At 51.5% G+C, this 22,889-nt stretch overlaps 1 protein-coding gene across 4 annotated transcripts; it reads right to left on the minus strand.

Moving 5' to 3' along the window:
* Positions 1-8,100: 8,100 nt before the first annotated feature.
* Positions 8,101-22,320, minus strand: LOC102446281 (uncharacterized). Of its 4 annotated transcripts, none has more exons than XM_075913107.1 (4): positions 22,187-22,320; positions 14,493-14,693; positions 13,454-13,567; positions 8,101-11,431 (listed from the first exon to the last, which is right to left on the minus strand). In XM_075913107.1, the coding sequence occupies exons 2-4, from the start codon at positions 14,677-14,679 to the stop codon at positions 9,633-9,635; spliced, it is 2,100 nt and encodes a 699-aa protein (XP_075769222.1). In that variant the 5' UTR covers positions 14,680-14,693; positions 22,187-22,320; the 3' UTR covers positions 8,101-9,632. The 4 variants fall into 4 exon arrangements, with proteins under 4 accessions (XP_075769222.1, XP_075769221.1, XP_075769224.1 ...); XM_075913106.1 differs by having other exon boundaries at positions 8,101-11,434; XM_075913109.1 differs by lacking the exon at positions 13,454-13,567 and having other exon boundaries at positions 8,102-11,431; positions 22,187-22,319.
* Positions 22,321-22,889: the final 569 nt, after the last annotated feature.

Genomic DNA, 22,889 nt, shown 5'->3' on the forward strand with positions numbered 1-22,889 from the left:
AGGCAGCACACCTGCGTTCCCAGGGCTGACTGCCTTTCTCTTGCTCTCGGGGGGGGGGGAGGGGGGGAAACAAGATGGGGTTCGTGGAAAACCAAGATGGGGTTTGTGTCTGGCTACAGAGGCTTTCCTGCCAGCCTATATGGCTGAGGCTGACCGCATGGCTGGCCACTATGCTCAGCCCCGCACCGCCGCTGTCCGGGAAGCCCACCGGGGGGCCGTCCGGATCCAGGAAGCCCTGAGGGAGAGCTTCCTGGTGGAGGAGGAGGAGGATTGAACTCTCCCTGCATGCCCCCCTGGGGCCTTCTTCCACCCCCCCTTCCCCTTTCCCCTTCCTAACCACCCTTCCTAATGTCAAATAAAGACACCTGTTTTGGCAAACAACCTCTCGTTTTATTTAACATAAGTGGGGTGGGGGACGGAGGAGTGAGGGTGGGAGACAAGAGGGGGAAACCTGGGAGGAGGGAGCTGGAAGGGGAGGGAAGGGAGGAAGGGAATGGAAAACTCAAGGGTGGGGGTCTGGCTGCCTCTCCCATCTTGCATCACTGTGGGTGTGGGGGCCTCGGGGAGGAATGGGTGTGGAGGTTGGGGCAGGAGAGACGGGGGCTGCGGAGGAAGCAGGAGCAGGGGAAGCAGGGGGAGCAGGAGCAGGAGGAAGCGGGAACCGGTCGAGGAGGCTCTGGAGGTGGCCTCTGAGGGCACGGCTCTGCTCCTCCAGCGCCTCCAAGCTCCGCTGGCGCAGCCGAAGGTCCTCCTGGATCCAGTGGTCCTGGGTGCGGAGCTGGTGATCCAGGAAGTGGAGGTGCTGCCGCTGGTACTCCTCCTGGTTCCTGGCTCTCCTGCTGGCCCGGGCGCAGGTGGCTGCTGCAGGCGGGGTGGTGCGCCCTGCAGGCCCAGGTGCTGCGGCTGTGGTGAAACAAGAGCAGCGGTCAATTCTCCCTGGGGCCCAGGTGGCTGAAACCCAGCCCCCTTCTGCAAGGCCAGGGCCCCTGCATGACACCCAGCTGCTGCTCTGTGGTGGGCAAGGCCCAGGCGCACGGTCCCTGGGCTCCCTCTCCCCTCAGCCCTTCATACACATAAGGGGAGCATGATGGTACTCACATGTGGAGGCCTCCCCGGCCTCGAATGACACAGGCGAGTGGCTCAGTGGGGTGCCTCGGGGGTCCTGGTTCTGGTGCAGGCTGCCGCCAGGCTCCTGGCTCTCGGTGTCCTCCTCCTCCTCCTCCATGTCAGGGAGTGGTCCCTCTGCCCTGGGATCCATCACCACTCGGGGGGCAGGGACAGCATGATCCCCCAGGATGCAGTCCAGAGCCAGAAAGTGGGGGCAGGCCTCCTGGTCGGCCCCTGGCAGGCAGGCCTGGGAGTAGGACTGCTGCAGGTCCTTAATCTTGCAGCAGACCTGCTCCCTGCTGCGGTGGTGGCCTCTGGCGGCCAGGCTGGCAGCTATGAGGCCATAGACGGCCACGTTCCTGTGCCTAGTGCAGAGATCGTGGACATTGGAGGATTCCCCCAAACCTGGATGAGGTCCACGATCTCCGCAGTAGACCACGTGGGCGCCCGCCTCTTGCGTCCCCGGGCAGGCTCCTGGGAGCCGCCAGGCTGGTCCCGGGAAGAGGGGGAGGGCTGGGGGGCATCGGGTGGCTGGCTCATGGGGTGTCAGGTGCAGGGTCTGCTGGCAGGGTCTGCTGGCAGCCTTGCAACTGGCACAAACACTGTAGCCAGCCAGTGCCCCTTTAAGGGTGGGAGGGGGGCAGTAGAGTTTGCCTGGTGTTGGCCAGAGTGGCCAGCAGGGCAACCTGGGAAGGGCTAGCCTCCCACTAGTTCAAACTAAAGGGCTACACAGCCCTTAGTTCGAACTAGTAAGTTCGAACTAGGCGTTAGTCCTCATGAAATGAGGTTTACCTAGGTCGAACTAAGCGCTCCGCTAGTTCGAATTAAGTTCGAACTAGCGGAGCGCTAGTGTAGTGCCTATCAAAGTTAATTCAAACTAACGTCCATTAGTTCGAATTAACTTTGTAGTGTAGACATACCCTAAGAGTGCAGGATCCAGTAAGGAGAATGCAACTTAGATGTAAACGAGAAGTGGAGGAGTTTCATCTGCTATCACAACAGAGAATACAGAGGCTAGACCGAGAACATGCAGAGAGAATGGCAGAGTGGGACAGACAAATCAATCAAGGCCGGGAAAACGCTGCCAGATTTGAACTTCAACCCAAAAGAATTGAAGCACAAAAGGAACTGTGTCCTCCTGAAAGTTCAGTGTATGACCGTGTGGGCATGTTAGGTAATGTTGTAACACAGCCCCGAAGCATGTATGAGGTTTGTGAGGGGGGTACAGGTAACTCTGGGAAGTTTTCTGGGGCTAGTCAGTTTTATTGTAACCGAAAGAAAAGTGTCTCTAAATGTTTGCCTGTGGCTGTTAGCCATGAATCTGCGAGTGATGCTTCTAAGGGCCTGTCTAGTGCCTCAAAGGCGAAGCTGAAATCAACACCAGGGTGGAAAAAGCCCAGAAATCAGAGAAAGTTTTCTGGGGCTGGTCAGTTTTACTGTAACCAAGGGGAAAGTGTCTCGAATGTGTGCCTGTGGCAGATAGCTGTGTGTCTGTGTAGGGGGGCAGTGTGCCTGTGAGTGAGGGACCCAAGGGCCCATCTGATGCCTCAGAGGTGAGGCTGGAATCAGAACCAGGGCAGGAAGGGCCCAGAAATCAAGGAAATGTTTCTCTGGGGCAGTCTGGAGTGGCTGGCCAGAGTGAAGTTTTAGTTGAGGAGTTGGTGGCTAGTGAGGTTTGTAGAATTGAACCTGTACAAGGTGAAAAGGAGTGGTGTGAAGCACAGTGTGTGCAAGCTGGAAATTTGGCTGGTGGAAGTAGCAGTGGGGCAGTAAAGGAAGCCATCTCAGTGTCTAGCTGTATGCCTGAAATTAGCCAGGGGTGTTGGGACAAGGGAGAAGCTGTCTCTGGTTGTCTGTCTGTGCGTGGGGAAGAGTTTCTTCCTTTGTCTGAGGAAGGTGCCCCACAGCCTGTGATGGCTGAGGGCAGTGCTGTTGTCCCAGAGTTGGGTCTGGACACAGAGAAGGCCCAGAAAGGAGGTGGCTCTAAGTTTGTGTCTGCTGGGGAGGAGGATGCTGTGACTTGTGTAGATCCAGTCAGTGTTTTGCCAGAAACCCAGAGATCAGACAGTGGTGACCCTGATGTTGTGCCTGATGCTGCTGTGTTGCTGGAAGAGGGGGGAGTGACTCTGTGGGACCAGGGTGACCCCTTAGCCTGGGCACAAGGAGAGAATGAGGGTCTGCTAACTCTGGAGCCTAATGATGGTGTGGAAGTTTACAGCCATCTAGAGAGCTGCAAAGGGAGAGAAGGTGCCTCTGACCCTGTCTCTTGTGAGTCTGTCTGTGTGCCTGAGAGAGAATTGTCTGTGAATCCACTGGAGGGGCCAGAGAAGACTCAGGGAGTAAAGGAATTGCAGGAAAAGTTGGTTGTGGCTCAGCAGGGCAAGGCTGCTGTGGAGCCAGAGAAAGGTGAACTGTTGCTTAAGGAAGCTCATAGGGAAGAGAGTCCTGGCAGTGCTTGTAGCAAGCAGTTTGCAGTAACTGAGAGAGGTGAGAATGCCTGGCTTAGAGAAGTGATAGAAATGTAGCCGTGTTAGTCTGGTGTAGCTAAAACAAAATACAGGACTATGTAGCACTTTAAATACTAACAAGATGGTGGGGAAGGAAGGTGAATGCCTGTGAGTTAATGATATTAGAGGTGGGGAAGGGTAGATGTCTGTGAGTGAATAGTGTTAGAGGTGATAATTAGGGAAGCTATCTTTGTAATGGGTAAGATAGCTGGAGTCTTTGTTCAGCCCCCCCCCGCAGAGAGTGTCGAATTTTAGCATGAATGCCACAAAGAAAAAACAGTTGCTTGCCATTTCAACCAGAAAGAACACTGTCTCAATGACCTACTCACCTGCATCCTACTTCAGAAGACATTCAAATCTGCACTTGAAAGAGAATTCTCTGAACTGGCATTCATGCTAAAATTCGACACTCTCCGCGGGGGGGCTGAACAAGGACTCCAGCTATCTTACCCATTACAAAGATAGCTTCCCTAATTATCACCTCTAACACTATTCACTTACAGACATCTACCCTTCCCCACCTCTAATATCATTAACTCACAGGCATTCACCTTCCTTCCCCCCGCCCTGCATTCCCCTTCTGTTCTGAAATGTGATTTGTCCTTTTCATATGTGCTCACTTTTTTTTAATTGTATCCTTTGGTATATATGGCTGTGACTATTTTCTTCCACTATTTGATCTGAGGAAGTGGGTCTGGCCCACGAAAGCTCATCATCTAATAAACCATCCTGTTAGTCTTTAAAGTGCTACATAGTCCTGTATTTTGTTTTGGCTTAGACAAGGCATTCAGGAGAAAGCTCTGCCTGTAAAAGGCAGCAGCTTGTTGTGAGGGTGTTGGGTCACGTACACTTGCTTGGATGTGCCGCCCTGGTACCCACCAGCAGCACTGCCTCCGAGAGCCTCTCCCAGTGCAGAGACCTCCATCCAGGCCCTCCCTTGTTGGCCCCCCGAATCCTGTGTGGGGAGGACAGACCTGCCCCAAGAAAGTGCTGCTTCTGGGGCAGCCTGTGTGCAGGGCAGGGGCTGCCCCAGGCTGCTCCCTGTGGGGCTGAAATTGGATCCCTACAGGGGCAGAGGGAAGCTTCTGCAGTCCATTGTTTGTAGGGAGTGGGATTCAGCAGAGGGCAATGTGAGAGCAAGAGGGCGGTGAGGGGGGAAGAGGGGTGTGGCATAAGTCCCTTCTAGAGTGCGCGCCTGCATGGGCTGCACAAGTAAATGTAACCCCGCCCATAGCCAGAACCTCCTCTCCACTTTCTTGCACATGGCTGGGCCGGGGACTGGGTGGGAGAGTGGGGAGCCAGGGCCACGTGGCAGTTGCGTAGCTTCTCCAGGAAAGAGGCTGGATCGGGGGCTGGCTCTGGGCCTGTCATACAGCTGCTTCTGGGGCCAGAGCCTCTCACACCCCTCTCCCCCTCCCTGCCCTCTGGCTCTCAGAGCCCCCTGCCCCTGCAGCACCCAGCTGCCTCCCCCACCTTCTGCCTCCCCCCGCTCTCTACAAATCCTGGGGGAGGCAGCAGCTTCCCTCAGCCCCTGGCGGCAACTCGCAGGCAGCCCTGCAAGCACCAGGTGGGGAGTTGCTGCCTGTGAGCAGGGCTCAGGCTCCCTGCAAGGGGGGGCTGGGCTGGGGTCTCTGCGCTGGGAGAATCTCTCGGGGGCAGCACATCTGAGCAAGTGCACATGACTCACTATTGGGGCACAAGACAAAACTCACTACGCTTCTGGGTGGGAAATCTTAGAGGGAACAGTGGGTGCAGAACAGGAGCAGAGAGGTACCATGAGCAATGGCACTGCAGCCTGGCTCTGGCTCTGGCTCTGGCTCCAGCAGGTGTCCACTACATAGTCTGGGAGCATCTGGTCAGCCGCTACAAAGCCCTGGCTGTAGCTGCAACTTTCATCTCTGGAACAGCCATGGAGCAGGCCGGGGCCCAGCCTCTGACCCTGGCCCCAGCCTCTGGACTAGCCGCCCCACAGGCCTGACCTAGCTGCCAGAAGCTCCCAAGGGTGCAAGTGACTTAGCGCCATGGAGAGCGCAGCCGGGGTCAGTGTGTGGTTTATGACTTTCTGGCCACGAAAGCAGCTGACGAGAGGGGGGTTGGTGAGTGCAGTGAGCAGGGGGAAACAGCCCACCAGTGTTTTCTTAGACTGAGTCATCTTGAGGATATCGGTCTCACCACTGTATTTATTTGTAGTGGCAACATTAGATCAAGTGGGTTTGGTATTTTTGGTGTTTGGTGGAAACTTTGGGTGATGATGGTGTGTTTGCAAATGATTTGCTACATTCTGTTAGTTCAGTAAGGATATGTCTACAATGCTCCTCTCTTGCGGAAAAACAAATGCAGACGAAGGTAAGCATGGAATATTGCTGTGCTTCATTTGCATAATTAATGAGGCCCAGTTTTTGTGCAAGAGGCTTTTGCACAAAAAAAGCCATCTGTACTGCTTCTTTTTGCACAACCCCCCCCCTCTTGCACAAGAACCGTTCTTTCACATTTTTTCCATTTACACAGCTCCTTTTTGCACAAAAGCTCCTTGCTCAAAATTAATTATGCAAATGAAGCACGGTGATATTCCACACTTAGCTTCATTTGCATTTGTTTTTCCACAAGACAGGGGCAGTGTAGACATAGCCTAACGCAGACATTTCCTAAAGTGGCAGTTAGAGTTAGTTGTGATTTTTAATTACTCCTAAATAGTAAGTGCAGCCCGGGGCACTGTAGGGGCTGGGCATGCGGAGGTGCTGGGGGCACAGTGGATAGGGGCCTCTGCAGTGACCAGACAGCTAAGTTCTCTCTCAGCTGGGCACAAAATTTTCAGTCCCACCTACATCCACAGTGAAGCCGTGCACTCGCCTGTCTTACATGTGGCTGGGGAGCTGGTGGACGAGGACTTGGTGGGAGAGGAGGAGCCAGGGCTCCAATGTGGCTGCCCAGCTGATTGCAGGACGAGGTCCTGGGATAGCCGGCTGGCAGCCCCATGGGGGCGATGGGCCTGGGGCCAATCTCGACTCCACATGACCCCGCCCTGGGAGCAGCAGGGCAACCACCACATGGCCCTGGCCTTTGCTTCAGCCCTTCCCTGGGACTGGAGCCATGGCCAGGGCTGCCTTGTGGCTTCTCAGCTACTCCTGGGGGCTGGAAATGCGGGTTGACCTGGGGCAAGAGCTAGGCCTGCTGGGCAGCTGCTCTCAGCATCGGAGCTGGAGCTGCAGCCTGGGCCATGTGGCGGATGACTGCTGGTGCTGGCACCAGGCTGCCTTGCAGTTGCTCCTCCGTGGAACGAGGTGTAACGGTAGTTCGAATTAGAAAGCCTAATTCAAACTACCTACTCCATGCCGTGTGTAGCTGCGGGCACGGAGTCCGAACTACCGGGGATTTAAAAATGGCGGTGCCTGGCAAGATGCAAATGAAGTCCAGGATATTTAAATCCCAGGCTTCATTTGCAACTTCGATTGACTACATTAACCACCCTAGTTCGAACTAGGGTGGTAGTGTAGACATACCCTTAGTGAGGTGGGGGGGGGGGGTTGGAGGTGGTTATTTTTGCATCTCATTTGTGTGGTCCCAACTGACTTTTCTGTGGGTCAGTGACCCCTGACTCAAAACAGGTTCCCTGCCCTTCTCATAAGTAAAGACAATGCTGAAACCTTTTGTGTTTGAAATAATATTTTATTTTAAAATGAAGCCTGGCCAACAAACCCCTAATTGGGGCCAAGCCCCCATCTGGCCTCAGCATCATAACACTCCTGCCCCCCTCTCCTGATCCCAAACCTGAGCCTATCATACACTAGAACCCCGTCCTGAGCCTCTCACATCCCCAAACTCCTGCATCCCCAGTCTTCTACCACAACACTCCTACACCATCCACACACTGACAATCTGTGTCCTGAGTCCATCATACTCCCAACCCTCCCTGCCCAGGGTCCCTCACACACCCAACCCAAATTCCTGCACCCTCACATCCACAAGCCTGTGGCTGGCTCAGCACCTCAACAATACTGAGCCCAACACTGCTCAGCCTGGAGCTCCCTCCCTGAGCCAGAATCCCCTTCTCCACATTATCCTACATCTAAATTTCCTCCCAGAGCTTCCACCTCTCACCACTTCCCACACCCAAATCCCTCATTCCCACCCCAAAGCCCACACCTCCTGTCTCAATCCAGTGCAGATACGGCTAGACTATAAGGCTGTGTCTAGACTGCATTCCTTTTCCGTAAAAGGGATGCAAATTAGACACATCGCAATTGCAAATGAAGCGGGGATTTAAATCCTCCCTGCTTCATTTGCATAAACATGGCTGCCACTTTTTTCCAGCTTGGACCTTTGCCGGAAAAAAGCGCCAGTCTAGATGGGGATCTTTTGGAAAATAAACCCTTTTCCGAAAGATCCCTTATTCCTTTTTCTAAGAGAAATAAGGGATCTTTCAGAAAAGGGTTTATTTTCCAAAAGATCCCCGTCTAGACTGGCGCTTTTTTCTGGCAAAGCTCCTAGCCGGAAAAAAGCGGCAGCCATGTTCATGCAAATGAAGGGGGGCAGATTTAAATCCCCGCTTCATTTGCAATTGCGATGTGTCTAATTTGCATCCCTTTTACAGAAAAGGGATGCAGTCTAGACACAGCCTAAGAGTTTTCCAGGGACACGTTTGTTCTGCTTTTTTTTTTTGGCAGAAGAACAGACACGTTCCACGAGGAATAAGGGGGCTTCCAAAAGAGGGTTTTTTTCTGACATTTGGCCCAGTCTGAATGGGCCAAACGTTAGAAAAAACCTCTTCCAACAGAAGGATCCAAAAAAACTATGCAAAATGCGGTGTACATTTTGCATAGCTTTTTTTGAAGAAGAAAACAAGTGGCAGTGTAGCTGTACCGTGAGAGTGTCTAAGGGCTGAGGATAGCAAGTGATAGAGAGGAGGGGAACAGAGAGGGCGGAGCCTCAAGGAAGGGGTGGGGTTTTTTGGGAGGGGATGGGATAGATCTTAGCTTGTTCTGACATTTAAAAAGTGATTTTGGATGTAAAAAGGTTGGACACCACTGCCTTAAAGGGACAGTTTTTGCAGGGGACACGGAGTTGAACCAAGGACCACTTGATCTGCAGGCAAACACTCTACCACTGAGTTACACCCCCACCAATGCTTTCCTTTTGATTCTCTGATCTTCAGGAATGTGAAGGACAGACCTAGCTTCAGTAAGTTTCATTTCTGTTCCCAGACCAGAGGGGTTAAAAATGGGCTTTGATTAAATGTCACACACACAAATAAATGCCCTGGCTTGAAAACCCACCCACAATGCTTCTCCACCTCACAGAGCTGCCGCCTCTCTGGGAGGTGGATGAACTGCAAGTGCAGGACAGCTCTCTGCCAGCATGGACAGCAGCCAATGTACCAAATATTGCTGTCTGCAGCCAGTGTTGGGAACTGAGCAGAGAGCAGGAGGGATATTTCAGACTGAATAACAATGAAATGTAAATCGCAGTTCCATCCCAAAGTTGGAGTGAAATAGCTGAGCAAGACAAGGCACATACTTCTGGTATCCCAAAAAACCCCCCGCCATGTCCAGTAAAGGCATCTGCTCTTCTGCTTATTTTTGCGGAAGAGCAAACATGCTCTTTCGGGGAGCCCTGTATACCTTGTTTTACAAGGAACAAGGGCTCCTCCAAAAGAGGAGGCTTTTCTGCCATTAGACCCCATTTACATGGGGCCAAATATTGGAAAAGCCTCTTCTGGAAAAGCAATCGTAAAAAGCTACGCAAATCCCTGTTACGGTATATTAACTTTTTGTCCTATTGTGATTAGCAAAACTGGAAACACACGGTTACATGGCCTCGTAGATGTCACAACCTCCCTAGGCAATTTATTCCAGTGTTTCACCACCCTGACAGTTATCAGGTTTTTCCTAATGTCTAACCTAAACCTCCTTCACTGCAATTTAAGACCATTTTCCCACAGTAAGAGCAATTAAAAGGCCTCTCAACTATGTTGGTTCTCTGATGTTCAAAAACCTATCAGCTACGATTGAACATTTTTGCTCAGTTAGAGCAGTTGAAATGTTTCTCTCCTGCATGAATTTTCTGATGTTTAATCAGGCTTGTGTTCTGACTGAAGCTTTTCCCACACTCAGAGCAGTTGAAAGGTTTCTCCCCTGTGTGAACTCTGCAATGGCTTTTAAGATGTGAGCGTCGACTAAAGCTTTTCCCACAGTGAGAGCAGTTGAAGGGTTTCTCCCCTGTGTGGACTCTCTGATGATTAATAAGGTTTGTGTTCTGACTGAAGCTTTTCCCACACACAGAGCAGTTGAAGGGTTTCTCCCCTGTATGGATTCTCTGATGTTTAATCAGGTTTGCGTTATGACTGAAGCTTTTCCCACAGTGACAGCAGTTGAAGGGTTTTTCCCCTGTATGGATTCTCTGATGTTTAATCAGGCTTGCATTCTGACTGAAACATTTCCCACACACAGAGCAACTGAAGGGTTTCTCCCCTGTGTGGATTGCACAATGAGTCTTAAGAAGTGAGCTCCGGCTAAAGTTTTTCTCACAGTGAGAGCAGCTGAAGGGTTTCTCCCCTGTGTGAATTGTAGAATGAGTCTTAAGATGTGAGCACCGACTAAAGCTTTTCCCACAGTGAGAGCAGCTAAAGGGTTTTTGTCCTATGTGGATTCTCTGATGTTTAATCAGGTATGCGTTCTGACTGAAGCTTTTCCCACACTCAGAGCAACTGAAGGGTTTCTCCCCTGTATGGATTGTATAATGAGCCTTAAGAAGTGAGCGCCGACTAAAGCTTTTCCCACAATGAGAACAGTTGAAGGGTTTCTCTCCTGTGTGGATTCTCTGATGATTAATCAGGGTTGCATTCTGACTGAAGCTTTTCCCACACTCAGAGCAATTGAAGGGTTTCTCCCCTGTGTGGATTGCACAATGAATCTTAAGAAGTGAGTGCCCACTAAAGCTTTTCCCACACTGAGAACAGCTAAATGGTTTCTCGCCTGTGTGGATTCTCTGATGTTTAATCAGGCTTGTGTTCTGACTGAAGCTTTTCCCACACTCAGAGCAATTGAAGGGTTTCTCATCTGTGTGGATTGCACAATGAGTCTTAAGAAGCGAGCGCCTACTAAAGCTTTTGCCACAGTGAGAGCAGCTGAAGGGTTTCTCCCCTGTGTGGATTCTCCTATGAGTAACAAGATTTGACCTCCTACTGAAGCTTTTCCCACAGTCAGAGCAGTCAAAGGGTTTCTCCACTCTGTGGATTTTCTTATGTCCAAGAAGACATGAGTGCTCATTGAAGCTTTTCCTACAGTCACTGCACTTGAATGGTTTCTCTGCTCTATGGTTTGTCTTGTGTTCAGTAACACCTAATCGGCAATGTAACTTTTTCCCACAGTCAGGGCACTCACAGAGTTGCTCAGTTGGATGCATTCCCTGATGGGTAATAAGCTTGGAGGTCCGATTGAAGTTATTACTACAGTCAGACAAGTTGAAGGGTTTCTCACCTATGTGGATTTTCTGGTGTAAAAGGAGGACCTGTTGACATTGGAAACTTTTCCCACAGTCGCTGCAAGTGTAGGGTCCCTCTTGATGAGGGATTTTCTGTTTAACAGTGTCTTTGTTTCTTTTCACACCTCTGTTCCTATGACTAGATTTACCCCATCCTTCCACTGCATGAATTCCCTGTTGCTTTTCTGGGCTAAGATGATTCTCACATGTCTTTCCCTGCTCAGGATTCTGGGAAACATGCCCTTCAGATCTTCCTAGTAACATCCCATGTGGAGCAACTTGCTCCAGTCCTGCCTGCTGAAGACTCTCCTCGTTGTTCTCCCTCAGCATCCCATCACCTGCTGGGACAGAGACAGAAACCAAACAGGAGTCATTCACTGTGCTGAGCTGAAAGGGGAACAGGAAAAGGGGGAGAAAACACTGAAACACCTGCAGGGGAGATGAAATTGTCACAGCCCTCCACTTCATGAAAATTGACTGATGAATATGAATTTTCATAAAGCATTTTCAAGATGTTACATGATGTGTTATGTCTATCATTTTTAAAGTTACAGTCTCCATAATCTGCATGCCCTGTTTTTGTGCCTGTATCATTCTTGTACGTGGAGTTAAACATACAAAGCATGAATCTGGTAGTGATTCAGTACTCAAACCAACCACCAATGACGGTTCTATTTCTGCTGTGGTTGATCCTAGAAAGTCACATGACCATGCCACAGAAAAGTCCATGTCCTTCCTGCAGAGATCTCTGTTGCAATTGCTGAGAAGCCTGTCTGTGTGCCCTCAGAGTGTGTCTGTCAGGGCCCCAAGGCAGGAAAACTCTGAAATATCCCACCTGGCTAGCTGATGGTTGGAAGGTGACTGCCTGCCTGACCTTCAGCATTGCTCAACTTTCCCTGAAATGATGGGTTACTGTAATACTAATGAATAAACAGGGATGACAAGTTAGGGACTTATCAGGGATTCCCTTACAGGAAGTTGTGGTCCCCACCAGCAGAAGGAAGATTGGCCCACTGAAAACTGCCGCTGGGTCATTCAAGAGCAGGGGTGGACAATCATTTTTTATGGGGGGGGGTTCACTCTCAGATTTTGTAAAGTGCTCAAGGGCCACTCATCTCTATGCAGGGGATGTGGAGTTTGGGAAGGAGGCTGGGTCAGAAGGGAGCTTGGGGTAAGGGGACTGGGGTGCAGAAAAGGGCGTGGGGTCAGAGAGGCAGTTGGGGTAAAGAAGGAGTTGTCTGGGGCAGGGGATTGGGGTGCAGGGTCCAGGAGGGAATGGGGTGCAGGAATTAATTTTGACTTGGGTGACAGAGGGAATTGTAACCTGGGGCAGGATGTGTGTGCAGAGCATTTGCATGGTGATGTGGGGAAGGAGGGGGTGGTGACCTGGGCAGGGAGTTGGGAAGTGGGAGGCCCTGGGGTGCCAGAGGCAGGCTCTGGCTGGGAGTAACTTACCTTAGGCTGCTCCCAGCCAGCAACCCAACAGGGTTCTTGAGGCAGGCACCCTCTTGCAGCAGCCCCTGGCGGCTCAGGGAGGTTACCTCCATGTATTGCTCAGAGCCATATGGCCCTGGGAAGGGTGTGGGGAGAGACTTTGTGTGTTTCCCTGCCCAAAGCCAATCATTGTACCTGGGCACGGGACCTGGGGGAAAAGAGAGTATGCAAACTCTTTCACCCCTCACAGCCAGAGCTGGGTGGCACCTACACGGAACCACCAGCCATTCTGAACAGCTGGCGGTTCAAAGCACTGCGCACCCCTGATGAAGGGTGGGGGGAGGAGACTTGGTTTAGGAGCAGGGAAGTGAGCAAAGTCTCTTGCCCCTCAGTTTCCTCCTGCTAGCACACATTTCACTGTTGAAAATGGCTGGCAGCTCCCTCCAGGCACCTCATGCTCCTGGTGGAGGGAAGCCACCAGCTTCAGGGCCCAGACAGAGCAGGCCTTGGGCCGGATCAAACAGCTTGGTGGGCTGAATCTTACTCATCCTTGCTCAAGAACTACACCCAACTTCAGGAATCTTTGCAGTTTGGGACATTTTACTAACCTGTTGTAGACAAGTGTAAGCAACTGAGGTGAAATAACGTTAAAGGTTAAGTGAAAGCTCTTCTGTGGTCCTGTTTGTGCCAGTCACCTATTGGTTGGAGGCCACGTCTCCCTGGATTTACTTCCCAACATCATCTCACACAGAGTCAAGCTACCCAGGTGGAAAGAAACCTGAGTAACACCCCGTCTCCCACCTCCCTCGTCAGACTGCAGTTGAATACAGGCTGATGGGGTAGTCAGACATGATGAAAATGCACAAGTGACACCTGCTACGAGGACACAGAAATTGGTTTCTGTGTCAGTTTAGCTGATTCCTCACCTGTGTGGGAGTCATTGAATATCTCCCCTTCCTCACAGCCTTGGAGATCTGGGACCCACAGCTCCTCCCCTCGCTCCACCCAAGAGATCACATGAGCTTTGGAGACTGGAAATCCTGTCCAGGGGAGCAATTAACCAAGTGCTGATCTTGTTCATTAAGGTTTGAACCACTTCCAGATCCACGTCACCCACCCAGAGAAGCTCCTTCCCCACGTTACAGGGACTGGGCTCTGGCTGGTACAAGATCCCAGGACACACTTACCTTCAGTAAAGGTGCCACTTCCCTGGGGGAGCTGAGCGCTTTGCTACACTCTCTAGGGTACAACTAAGTCTCCCTCAGGGTCCGTTCCATTCCCCCTGCCCCAGGGCAGGACAGGAACACACTGCTCAGAAAAGGAGCTCCAGTGAGGGCTCACAGGTCTGATATCAAGGCCCCCAGGCAGGGCTCAGACTGCAGCTGCCACACGGTGGGTCACTAGGACTTGGAGAGGAAGGACCCAGCAGAGCTCTAGTTCCCCAAGGGTTCTGACCACAAACTCCTGGCTGGAGAGCTTGGCTCGCCCTGATCTTTGCCTCAGAAGCTCTACTTGGGCCAGAAGGAGGCAGACGAAGTAGCCTGAGCAGCTAAGTGAGTCCTTGGCTGCCTGCTTCAAACCCTGACCAGGTGGGGGGGGGGGGGGGGGGGACATACCCTGCAGGCACTAAGAGCAGCTGAACCCAGTCCCAGAGTTCTGATACCTGCCATTCCTGCCTGGGCCCTTCCACTCACACCTCCAGCCAAAGAACAACATGGGCAAGATGATGGGAAGCACATGGAGACTTGGGGCGTGGGAAGAGCTGCACCATTTTTATGTCCCTGAACCTGCTTCCCCTGGGAGAGGACATGGAGTAGACAGTCTCTCACACAGGAGTCAGGATGATTGGGGCTGATAGTCCTGACACTGGAGAAGCAGAGAGCAATGAGGGACCCTGAACCATACCCAACCAACTGCTGCAGAGCCCATCCAGCTTCTAATACCCGAGGGGACAGGAATCCTTACCCAGCCAGCTCACAGCCTCATAATTCTCCTGCATCACATCCCTGTAGAGGGCTCTCTGGCCAGGATCCAGCAGAGCCCATTCCTCCTCAGAGAAATACACAGCCACCTCCTCGAAGCTAACCGGCTCCGCCACAGCCATTTCATGTCCCTGGCTCTGCAGGCCAGGGACTGAACTGGAGACAGACATGGGTGTTCTGCAGCCTGTCAGAGGGAGAAAGGCAATGGGAGACATTTCAGAAAGGACTCTGATTCTTTTCCACACCCCCATTCTGCCTAGTCTCTGTCCCTGGTGACACACATGCTAGACTCTGCCACTGTGGGCAAATGCTGAGTCTAGATATTTCATAAAAAGCACACAACTTAGATGCCAAATCCACATTCATTTATCTCAACACCTGATTTGAGTTTCAACATTACTGCACCTGTAACAACGGGATTCAGTTCTGAGCTCCCAGTGTTTTCAAGAAACAAGCCACTAATTATGCTGCCTGAGCATGGATGTAGGTGTTTAAATTTAGGTTCCTGCAGCTACTCGGCTCTGGTCCTCACCAGATCTGGACGTATTGTGTCCAGTTCTGGGCCCCCCACTATAGAAAGGATGTGGACGCATCAGAGAGGGTCCAGCGGAGGGTGACCAAAATTATTAGGGGGCTGGAGCACATGACCTATGAGGAGAGAGAGAGGGATTTGGGCTTGTTTAGTCTGCAGAAGCGAAGAGTGAGGGGGGATTTGGTACCTTCCTAAAGGGGGGTTACCAAAGAGGATGGAGAGAGGCCGTTCACAGTAGTGACGGATAGCAGAACAAGGAGCAATGGTCCCAAGTTACAGTGAGGGAGGTCTAGGTTGGATATTAGGAAACACGATTTTATTAGGAGGGTGGTGAAGTACTGGAATGGGTTACCTAGGGAGGTGGTGGAATCTCCATCCCTAGGAGGTTTTTAAGTTTCGGTTTGAGAATGCCCAAGCTGGGTTGATTTAGTTGGGATTGGTCCTGCCTTGGGCAGGGGGCTGGACTTGATGACCTTGTGAGGTGTCTTCCAGCTCTATGATTCTAAAATGCCTCGTTTTCCTCCATTTATTTGTAGCACAGACTCAGGCCATCTCATAAGGACAAAACCAACAGAGACTTTATAACCCCTCCCCACAATAGACGTACAGGCTGGCTGTGTCTACATTAGCACCCTTTTCCGGAAAAGGGATGCTAATGAGACCAGTCGGAATTGCAAATGCTGCGGGGGATTTAAATATCCCCCGCGGAATTTGCATGAACATGGCTGCCGCATTTTTCCGGCTCAGGATTTTGCCAGAGAAAAGCGCCAGTCTAGACGGGATCTTGCGGAAAATAAGCCCTTTTCCAGAAGATCCCTTATTCCTACTTGAAAGTAGGAATAAGGGATCTTCCGGAAAAGGGCTTATTTTCCGCAAGATCCTGTCTAGACTAGCGCTGTTCTCCGGCAAAACCCCGAGCCGGAAAAAAGCAGCAGCCATGTTCATGAAAATGCCACGGGGGATATTTAAATCCCCCGCGGCATTTGCAATTCTGACTGGTCTCATTAGCATCCCTTTTCCAGAAAAGGATGCTAATGTAGACACAACTGCTGTGTCTAGACTGGCCAGTTTTTCCGGAAAATCAGCCGCTTTTCCAGAAAAACTTGCCAGCTGTCTACACTGGCCGCTTGAATTTCCGCAAAAGCACTGACTTTCTACTGTAAGAAATCAGTGCTTCTTGCGGAAATACTATGCTGCTCCCTTTCGGGCAAAAGTCTCTTTTGCGCAAAAGTTTTGCGCAAAAGGGCCAGTGTAGACAGCTCAGATTTGTTTTCCGCAAAAAAGCCCCGATCGCGAAAATGGCGATCGGGGCTTTTTTGCAGAAAAGCGCGTCTAGATTGGCCATGGACGCTTTTCTGCAAAAAGTGCTTTTGCAGAAAAGCGTACGTGCCAATCTAGACGCTCTGTTCCAAAAATGCTTTTAACAGAAAACTTTTCCGGAAAATCATGCCAGTCTAGACGTAGCCATAGTGAAGTTAATGCCAGTCAAATGTTTACTATTAAGCTGGTGTGGTAAGTATTTGCAGGATGGGACCCTAAAGTTCATAGATTCACAGTATCCAAGATAAATGTTAATACTGCAATCTGACCCCCTCTGTGACAAGCCATTACGCTTAGCTCAGCTACCCAGGCACAAAGCTCTGTTTCCCTATAGAATGTTTCCCACAAAGTCGCCCAGTGCTGAGTTGAAAGTATCAAGAGATGGAGAATCCATCAATTCCTGTGGCTAATCACTGTCCCTAGCAAACATTTGTGCCTCCTCTCTTGCCTGGCTTCAGCTTTCACACTGAGCCGTATCCACTAGACCAGTGGTTCCCAATCTAGTTTTATACTGCGGACTGGTAAAGCCATTCACAAACTTTTGGCAGATAGGCAACATTTTCTTTGCATATTTATTATGCAAATAATGAATATGCAAATGAAATGTTGTCAGTCCATAATGGATCAGAGTTTGCCGATATCTACAACATAAAAAAAAATTCAGAGAAAGAATTCCCCTGTTGCTGTTGAGTGGGCGATTGGTGCAGGGAGGAGCACCCACAGCAGCAGGGAGCATTTGGGGCTCTCTATTTAGTAACTGAAATATTGTCAGGGGCATAGGAGCTGGTGCCACCTATTGCTACCACCAGTCACCTCTGCCCTCTCCCTTTCAGTCCCACGAGGCATCTGTTCCCCCCTTTCTGCATCTCAATTAGTCCTTACACCTCTAATCTGGACCCTTGCAAAAAAGGAGAGAATTCATTTTAGAAACCTGGATTTTGGCAACACAGAACAGAAAGACTGTTGGAGTGAAGAGCCCCATTGGAAAGTATTGTAACAATAGATGTAGCATGCAGAGAAACTGTGACACCAAAATATGTGATTAGAAGTACAAATATTCAAGTAAAATGCCCAATATTTGTATATATATCAAGTAATATAAAAGCGTGTACTTTGGGGTTGCAGGACGGGGAATTACTTACAGAAATACAGATTTTCATAAATTTGAAAGTACAAAGTTATTTCCCAAAGTATCTCAGAGCTTTCATATTTAATAACCTCGCCTGTAGTGAAAATTCAGAAAGCAAAATCTAAGTGGCTGGTGATGTGAAAAAGCCCCAGGCTCGGGGTGATCATATTTCCCTATGTTGGATACTGGACACCTGGTAAAATAACTCGTATTCAAGTGAGCTCAGCAGTAATCCATCAGAACTGAGCAGCACAAAAGTTCAAATTAACATCAAATCCCTGTTAAGCATAATGACTGTGCAGCTGGAGCCTTTTTATCTTTAAGATTTTAGGGTTCAAAAGGGCAAGGGGAACACCCCTCTACACCTCTCTCACATGACTGGGTGTCTGGAAGAGATGACTAGGGATGTTAAATATCAGTTAATTGAATAGTTGAGTAATCTCAATAATTCTTATTGGTTAGTTGACTATTCTATAGTCCCTGGGGGTGGGGCTGGAGCACATTGGCTGAGGAGCCCCCTGCCTCCTCACTCCTGAGGATAGCCCCTGCCCAGTGCTGGCTGCCAGGAGAGACCTGGTCTGCGAGGGTAGCTAGTTTAAAAAGCAGCTCCCCTCGCAGACCAGATGTCTGTTGCCCTGTACTGCTACTTCTGATAAAGAAGCAGTATCACAGGGTGGCAGCAGTTTCTGTCTAGGGGCGGGATCTGAGCTCCTGGACCCGGTTTGAACTGGAACTGAGCTGGGCTGCCTGCCCACCCAAGTCCTAATACACTTTAAATACAGAGCCGCAGCAGGGGTAGTTTCCGGACCCATTTCAAGCCAGGACTGAACTGGACTGCTGGCCAGCCTGCTAAAAAATGTACTAGCAAGTAGGGGTGAGGAGAAGTAATGTGTGTAGTCCAGTGGTCTCCAACCTTTTTACACCCAGGATCACTTTTTAAATGACAGAACAAGCCAACATCTATCGCTCTGCCCCTTCCTTGAAGCCCCATCCCTTCCTCTCTATTTTCCTCGTCTCCATCACTTGCCATCCTCAACACTTATACTGCTGCTTTTTTCCCCAATTCTTCTGTAGGAAGAGGTTTTTCCAACATTTGGCCTGTCTAGACTGGATCAAATGTCAGAAAAAACCCTTCTTTTGGAAGCCCCCTTATTCCTCATGGAAAGAGGAAAATAGGGATTACCGAAAGAGCACGTTTGCTCTTCCACTAAAAAAAGCGGAAGAACAAATGCCCCCTGGATGCACAAGAGTTTTTCTGGGATATCTCCAGAATCCTGCAAAACTCCTAGGCTGTGTCTAGACTGGCCAGTTTTTCTGGAAAATCAGCTGCTTTTCCAGAAAAACTTGCCACCTGTCTACACTGGCCGCTTGAATTTCCACAAAAGCACTGACTTCCTACTGTAAGAAATCAGTGCTTTTTACAGAAATACTATGCTGCTCCCATTCGGGCAAAAGTCACTTTGCGCAAAAGGGCCAGTGTAGACAGCTGAGATTTGTTTTGTGCAAAAAAGCCCCTTTTTGCGGAAAAGCATCCGTGCCAATCTAGACGCTCTTTTCCACACAGCCCAGGGAAGTGGGTGCTGCCACCCTCCATCTTGGCAGGGAGAAAACTCTCTGTCTGGAAAACTTTTCCGTTAAAAGCATTTCCGGAAAAATCATGCCAGTCTACAGTGTAGCCTTACCCTTGCAGCCCTACAGTGTAGCCTTACCCTTGCTGGGTTGAGGCAGGATGTATAGGCTCTGAGGTGGGAATGAGGGACTTGGGTGTGGGAAGGGGTGAGAGGTGCAAGCTCTGGGAGGAAATCTGGATGCAGGAGGAGGTGGAGAAGGGGATGCTGAGTTGGGGTGGGGTCTTCAGGCTGGGCAGTGTTGGGGTCAGATGTAGGGTTAAGGTACTAAGCAAGCTACAGGCTTGTGGATATGAGGGTGCAGGAATTTGAGTTGGGGTATGTGAGGGGCTCAGAGCAGGGGGTTCCAGTGTATGATAGGTTCAGATCTAGGGTCTGGGGGAAGGAAGAGTGAAGGAGTGTTATCATGTTATGGGCAGATGGGGGTTTGTTGGCCAGGCTTCATTTTTAAATAAAATACTATGTCAAACACAAAAAGTTTCTGTATTATCTTTATTTCTGAGAAGGGCAGGGAACCTGTTTTGAGTCAGGGGTCACTGACCCACAGAAAAGTCAGTTGGGGCCACACAAGTGAGATGCAAAATAAAAACTCCTCCATCTTGGGGGGTGTCCTTCCCTCTCATCTCCCGACCCAACACACATGTGGGGGTTCTTGTTACTTCTGTTACTGCTTGCAAAGTGTAGTATTTTTGCTTTTTGACTGGTCTGTGCATTTCATAATTTTCATTTCTCTCTTACACTTAAATTTAATTCTTTGAGTAGTGAGTTCTAAAATGCCCAACCTATCATGGCTGGAGTCATTATCCCTGTGGTAATTGGTTTCTGGAAGTGGCTGGTGTGTCCCTGCAGCCCCTGAGAAAGGCAGAGTAGGGGTTCTCCACATGCTGTCTTTGCTGGCAAACACCACTTGCTCCTGCAGCTCCCATTGATCAATAATGAGGAACCGTAGCCAGTAGAAGCAGTGGGCTCAGTGGATGAGGGGCAGCACATGGCGCAATGAAGCCATTACTGTACATGCCAGCTGCTTTCAGGAGTAGTACAGAGCCAGGGCAGGAGGAAGCCTGCCTGAACCCTACTGTTCCAACACCCAGAAGCTGTCTGAGTTAAACAGTGCCCAGCCAGATGCTGCTTCCTGAACCCCTGTCTCAGCCCTGAGCCTCCTCCTACACCCAGCCTCCTGCCCTAGACATGAGTCCCCATGCAGCCAAATTCCTTCCCAGACTTTGCACCCCAAAACCCCTCCTGGACTCCAATCCCCCACACTAAGCTAAGACCACAGCCCCTCCCACAGTCCAAACCCCTTGTCCCAAGACCAGAGGCTGCAGCCCAACCCACTACCCGAGCCTGGTGAAAGTGAATGAGGATGGGGGAGGAAGTGAGCAGGGTGAGGTCTCGGAGAAGGGGTGGAGCCTCAAAGAAGGGGTGGGAAGGAAACGGGGCAAGGGTATTTGGGTTTGCAGTAGATTTACATTGCACTTAAGTTGAAAACGTGATCTTGTGGTTAAAAAGGTTGGAGACCACTGCATTAATCTATAGGCTTTTGCTATCAATTAATTGATTAATATACTAGACTATTACATTCCTGGAGCTGACCCTGCTGCTCTCCTTTGAGCCCAGTCCTGTAAGGAGGGATGACACACTCCCCTCTCCTGGCACCTGGAATCACATTTCTCTGGGGCAGCACATGGGCACAGGGGATATGGGGGAGCAGAATGCTATGGGGCATGAAGGGGCAGGGCAGGGAGAAGATAGCAAGAGGGGGAGGATGCAAAAGGCTGATGGGGGGCTGCAGAGGGAACAAGTCACCATCTGACGCCTGGCACCTGCTCACATGGACCGGCCTATTGCTACTGGTAGTGTGGTAAGAGCTCGATGGGAATGGAATGGGGGAGGGGTCTGCTGGCTGACGCTGACACGCAGCAGAAGAATCGCGGATGGACCAACTGAGGGAGCAGCCACTGGCCCCCCCACTCTCTGCTGGCTGGCAGGCGGCTGTGGAGCAAGGATCTGGCGGCAGCAGGACCTGCCAGTATGGAGGGGGAGGGAGACAGAAAATACAGGACAATTTACCCAGTTTTAAGAACCCTGCAGCAGGTATTTTACCCCGGACGTCTGCTCATAAACTAGAGTCCTTGGCAGGAAGCAAAATAGCAGCTCTCCCAGGCAGCCCCCACCTACTGAATCTTACCCCATTGGGCAGCACCCACCTCTCAGGTAGGGAAGAGGTGTCTTCTCTAGGCATTGGACACCCACACAGCCCAGGGAAGTGGGTGCTGCCACCCTCCATCTTGGCAGGGAGAAAACTCTGTCTCCTGTCCCATATTTTTTACAAACACTGCAAATGTCACCCCTTTTCCCCCAGGGTACTGTTTTTTGGCAGGGCTCAGATCCTGTTTTTAACCATGATGCCTGTCCTAATTTTACCCTTTAACCCCTCTTGGCCCTGCAGCCAGCTGTGTCATCTCCCCACCCATTCAGTCAATTTGGCCCCTGCACAGACTTTGTCTCTCTCCCCTGCAATTTCATGCATAATCTTCCCTGCACAAACAAACTGGGGGGGGAGGGAATCTTTCACTCACCGACATGGCCAACACACCAGCTGGAGTGACCGGGGGTGGGTGGGTGGGGGTGTGTGTGTGTGTGGCGGAGAACGGGACTAGAAAGCCAGAGCAGGCGCCCAAATATCAGGAGGCCAGATCCAGGTAAGCCAGAAGCCATGTCCAGCTCCCGGGCCGTAGGTTCCCTGCCCGTTTGACAGCGTGAGCCAAGCAGCTATAAGCAGACACACAAGCCGAACAGGGATTCTCCGGGCCCTAGACCCAGGCCAGGCGACGGCCGGTTTGCAGGGACTGCAGCTAAAACAACTACCTGCGTCCAGCCCCTCACCCGGGAGGGAAACACCCCCCCGGCCAGTCCCTGGGCACGTGGTGCCCGTCAGATCCCAGCCCCGGGAAAGGCCCTGCCCCCGCCCCACGGGCCGGTTTGCAACCACAACGGCCCTTCCCCCACTGACAGCACGTCACTTACACACACACACACCCTCCGAATAACCCCCGCCCCGCACTCACCCGGCTGCAACTGCACCAACAGCTGGTCTCAGAGTTCGCCCTCTTAGGACGCGCTGCGCAAGCGCCACCCGAGTGGAGCATGCGCAGTAGCCACAGTACCCTCACTATGCGCTCAGACTGGGGCTGGAACGGTCTGCTCACCGGCGGGAGGCGCTTGCCGAGGGGCCACCAGCTGCACGCGCGGCACCTGCGCAGTGGGGAGAAGTGGAACGCCGGAGTCACTGACGCGCTACACGCGGTTTTACCTCCCATTTACCTCTTCCCCCATTCCGCAGCGCCCCCGCCGGGTTTTCAGTGCGTCCTTCTCCGCCTGTCCCGTCACTCCTTGCTCAGGACCCGCCCACCCCGCTTCGATTGGCCGCAGGGTTTGATTCCGCGCGCGGCAGAGAGGCTGCGACAGGGAGCGTTCTGAGGGAGCCGTTACTCGCCGCGCTCCTGCTTTCGTGGGGGCGGCAGGTGAGGTCGGGGCCGGGCAGTTAAATCGCTGGGGGGGGGGTGTCCCTCTGGCACCCAAATTTCTGGCTACGCGGGGGGAGGGAGAGGTTCGTTCGTTTCTCGCCGCTGTTCCCAACGGCTGGGAGCGCCCGTGGTTTGGTTTTCGGGCCTGGCGGCTGCTGGGCACCTCGCTCCTGCCCCGCCCCCGGGGTGTTTGCGGGGTGGCCGCTGCTGGGTGGGGGGGGCAGCATCCCTTTACCTGCCTTTG

The sequence above is a fragment of the Pelodiscus sinensis genome, chromosome 31 (genome assembly GCF_049634645.1).
Source record: "Pelodiscus sinensis isolate JC-2024 chromosome 31, ASM4963464v1, whole genome shotgun sequence".
Taxonomy (NCBI): domain Eukaryota; kingdom Metazoa; phylum Chordata; order Testudines; family Trionychidae; genus Pelodiscus; species Pelodiscus sinensis.

Excerpts from the sequence above, each read along its gene's own strand:
- LOC102446281 (XM_075913106.1), bottom strand. The coding sequence starts at position 14,679 with ATGTCTGTCTCCAGTTCAGTCCCTGGCCTGCAGAGCCAGGGACATGAA. Across the intron at positions 13,568-14,492 it reads TGAGGCTGTGAGCTGGCTGG|GATTTCCAGTCTCCAAAGCT; the intron begins GTAAGGATTCCT and ends TCCCCTGGACAG. Across the intron at positions 11,435-13,453 it reads ATTCAATGACTCCCACACAG|CAGGTGATGGGATGCTGAGG; the intron begins GTGAGGAATCAG and ends TCTCTGTCCCAG.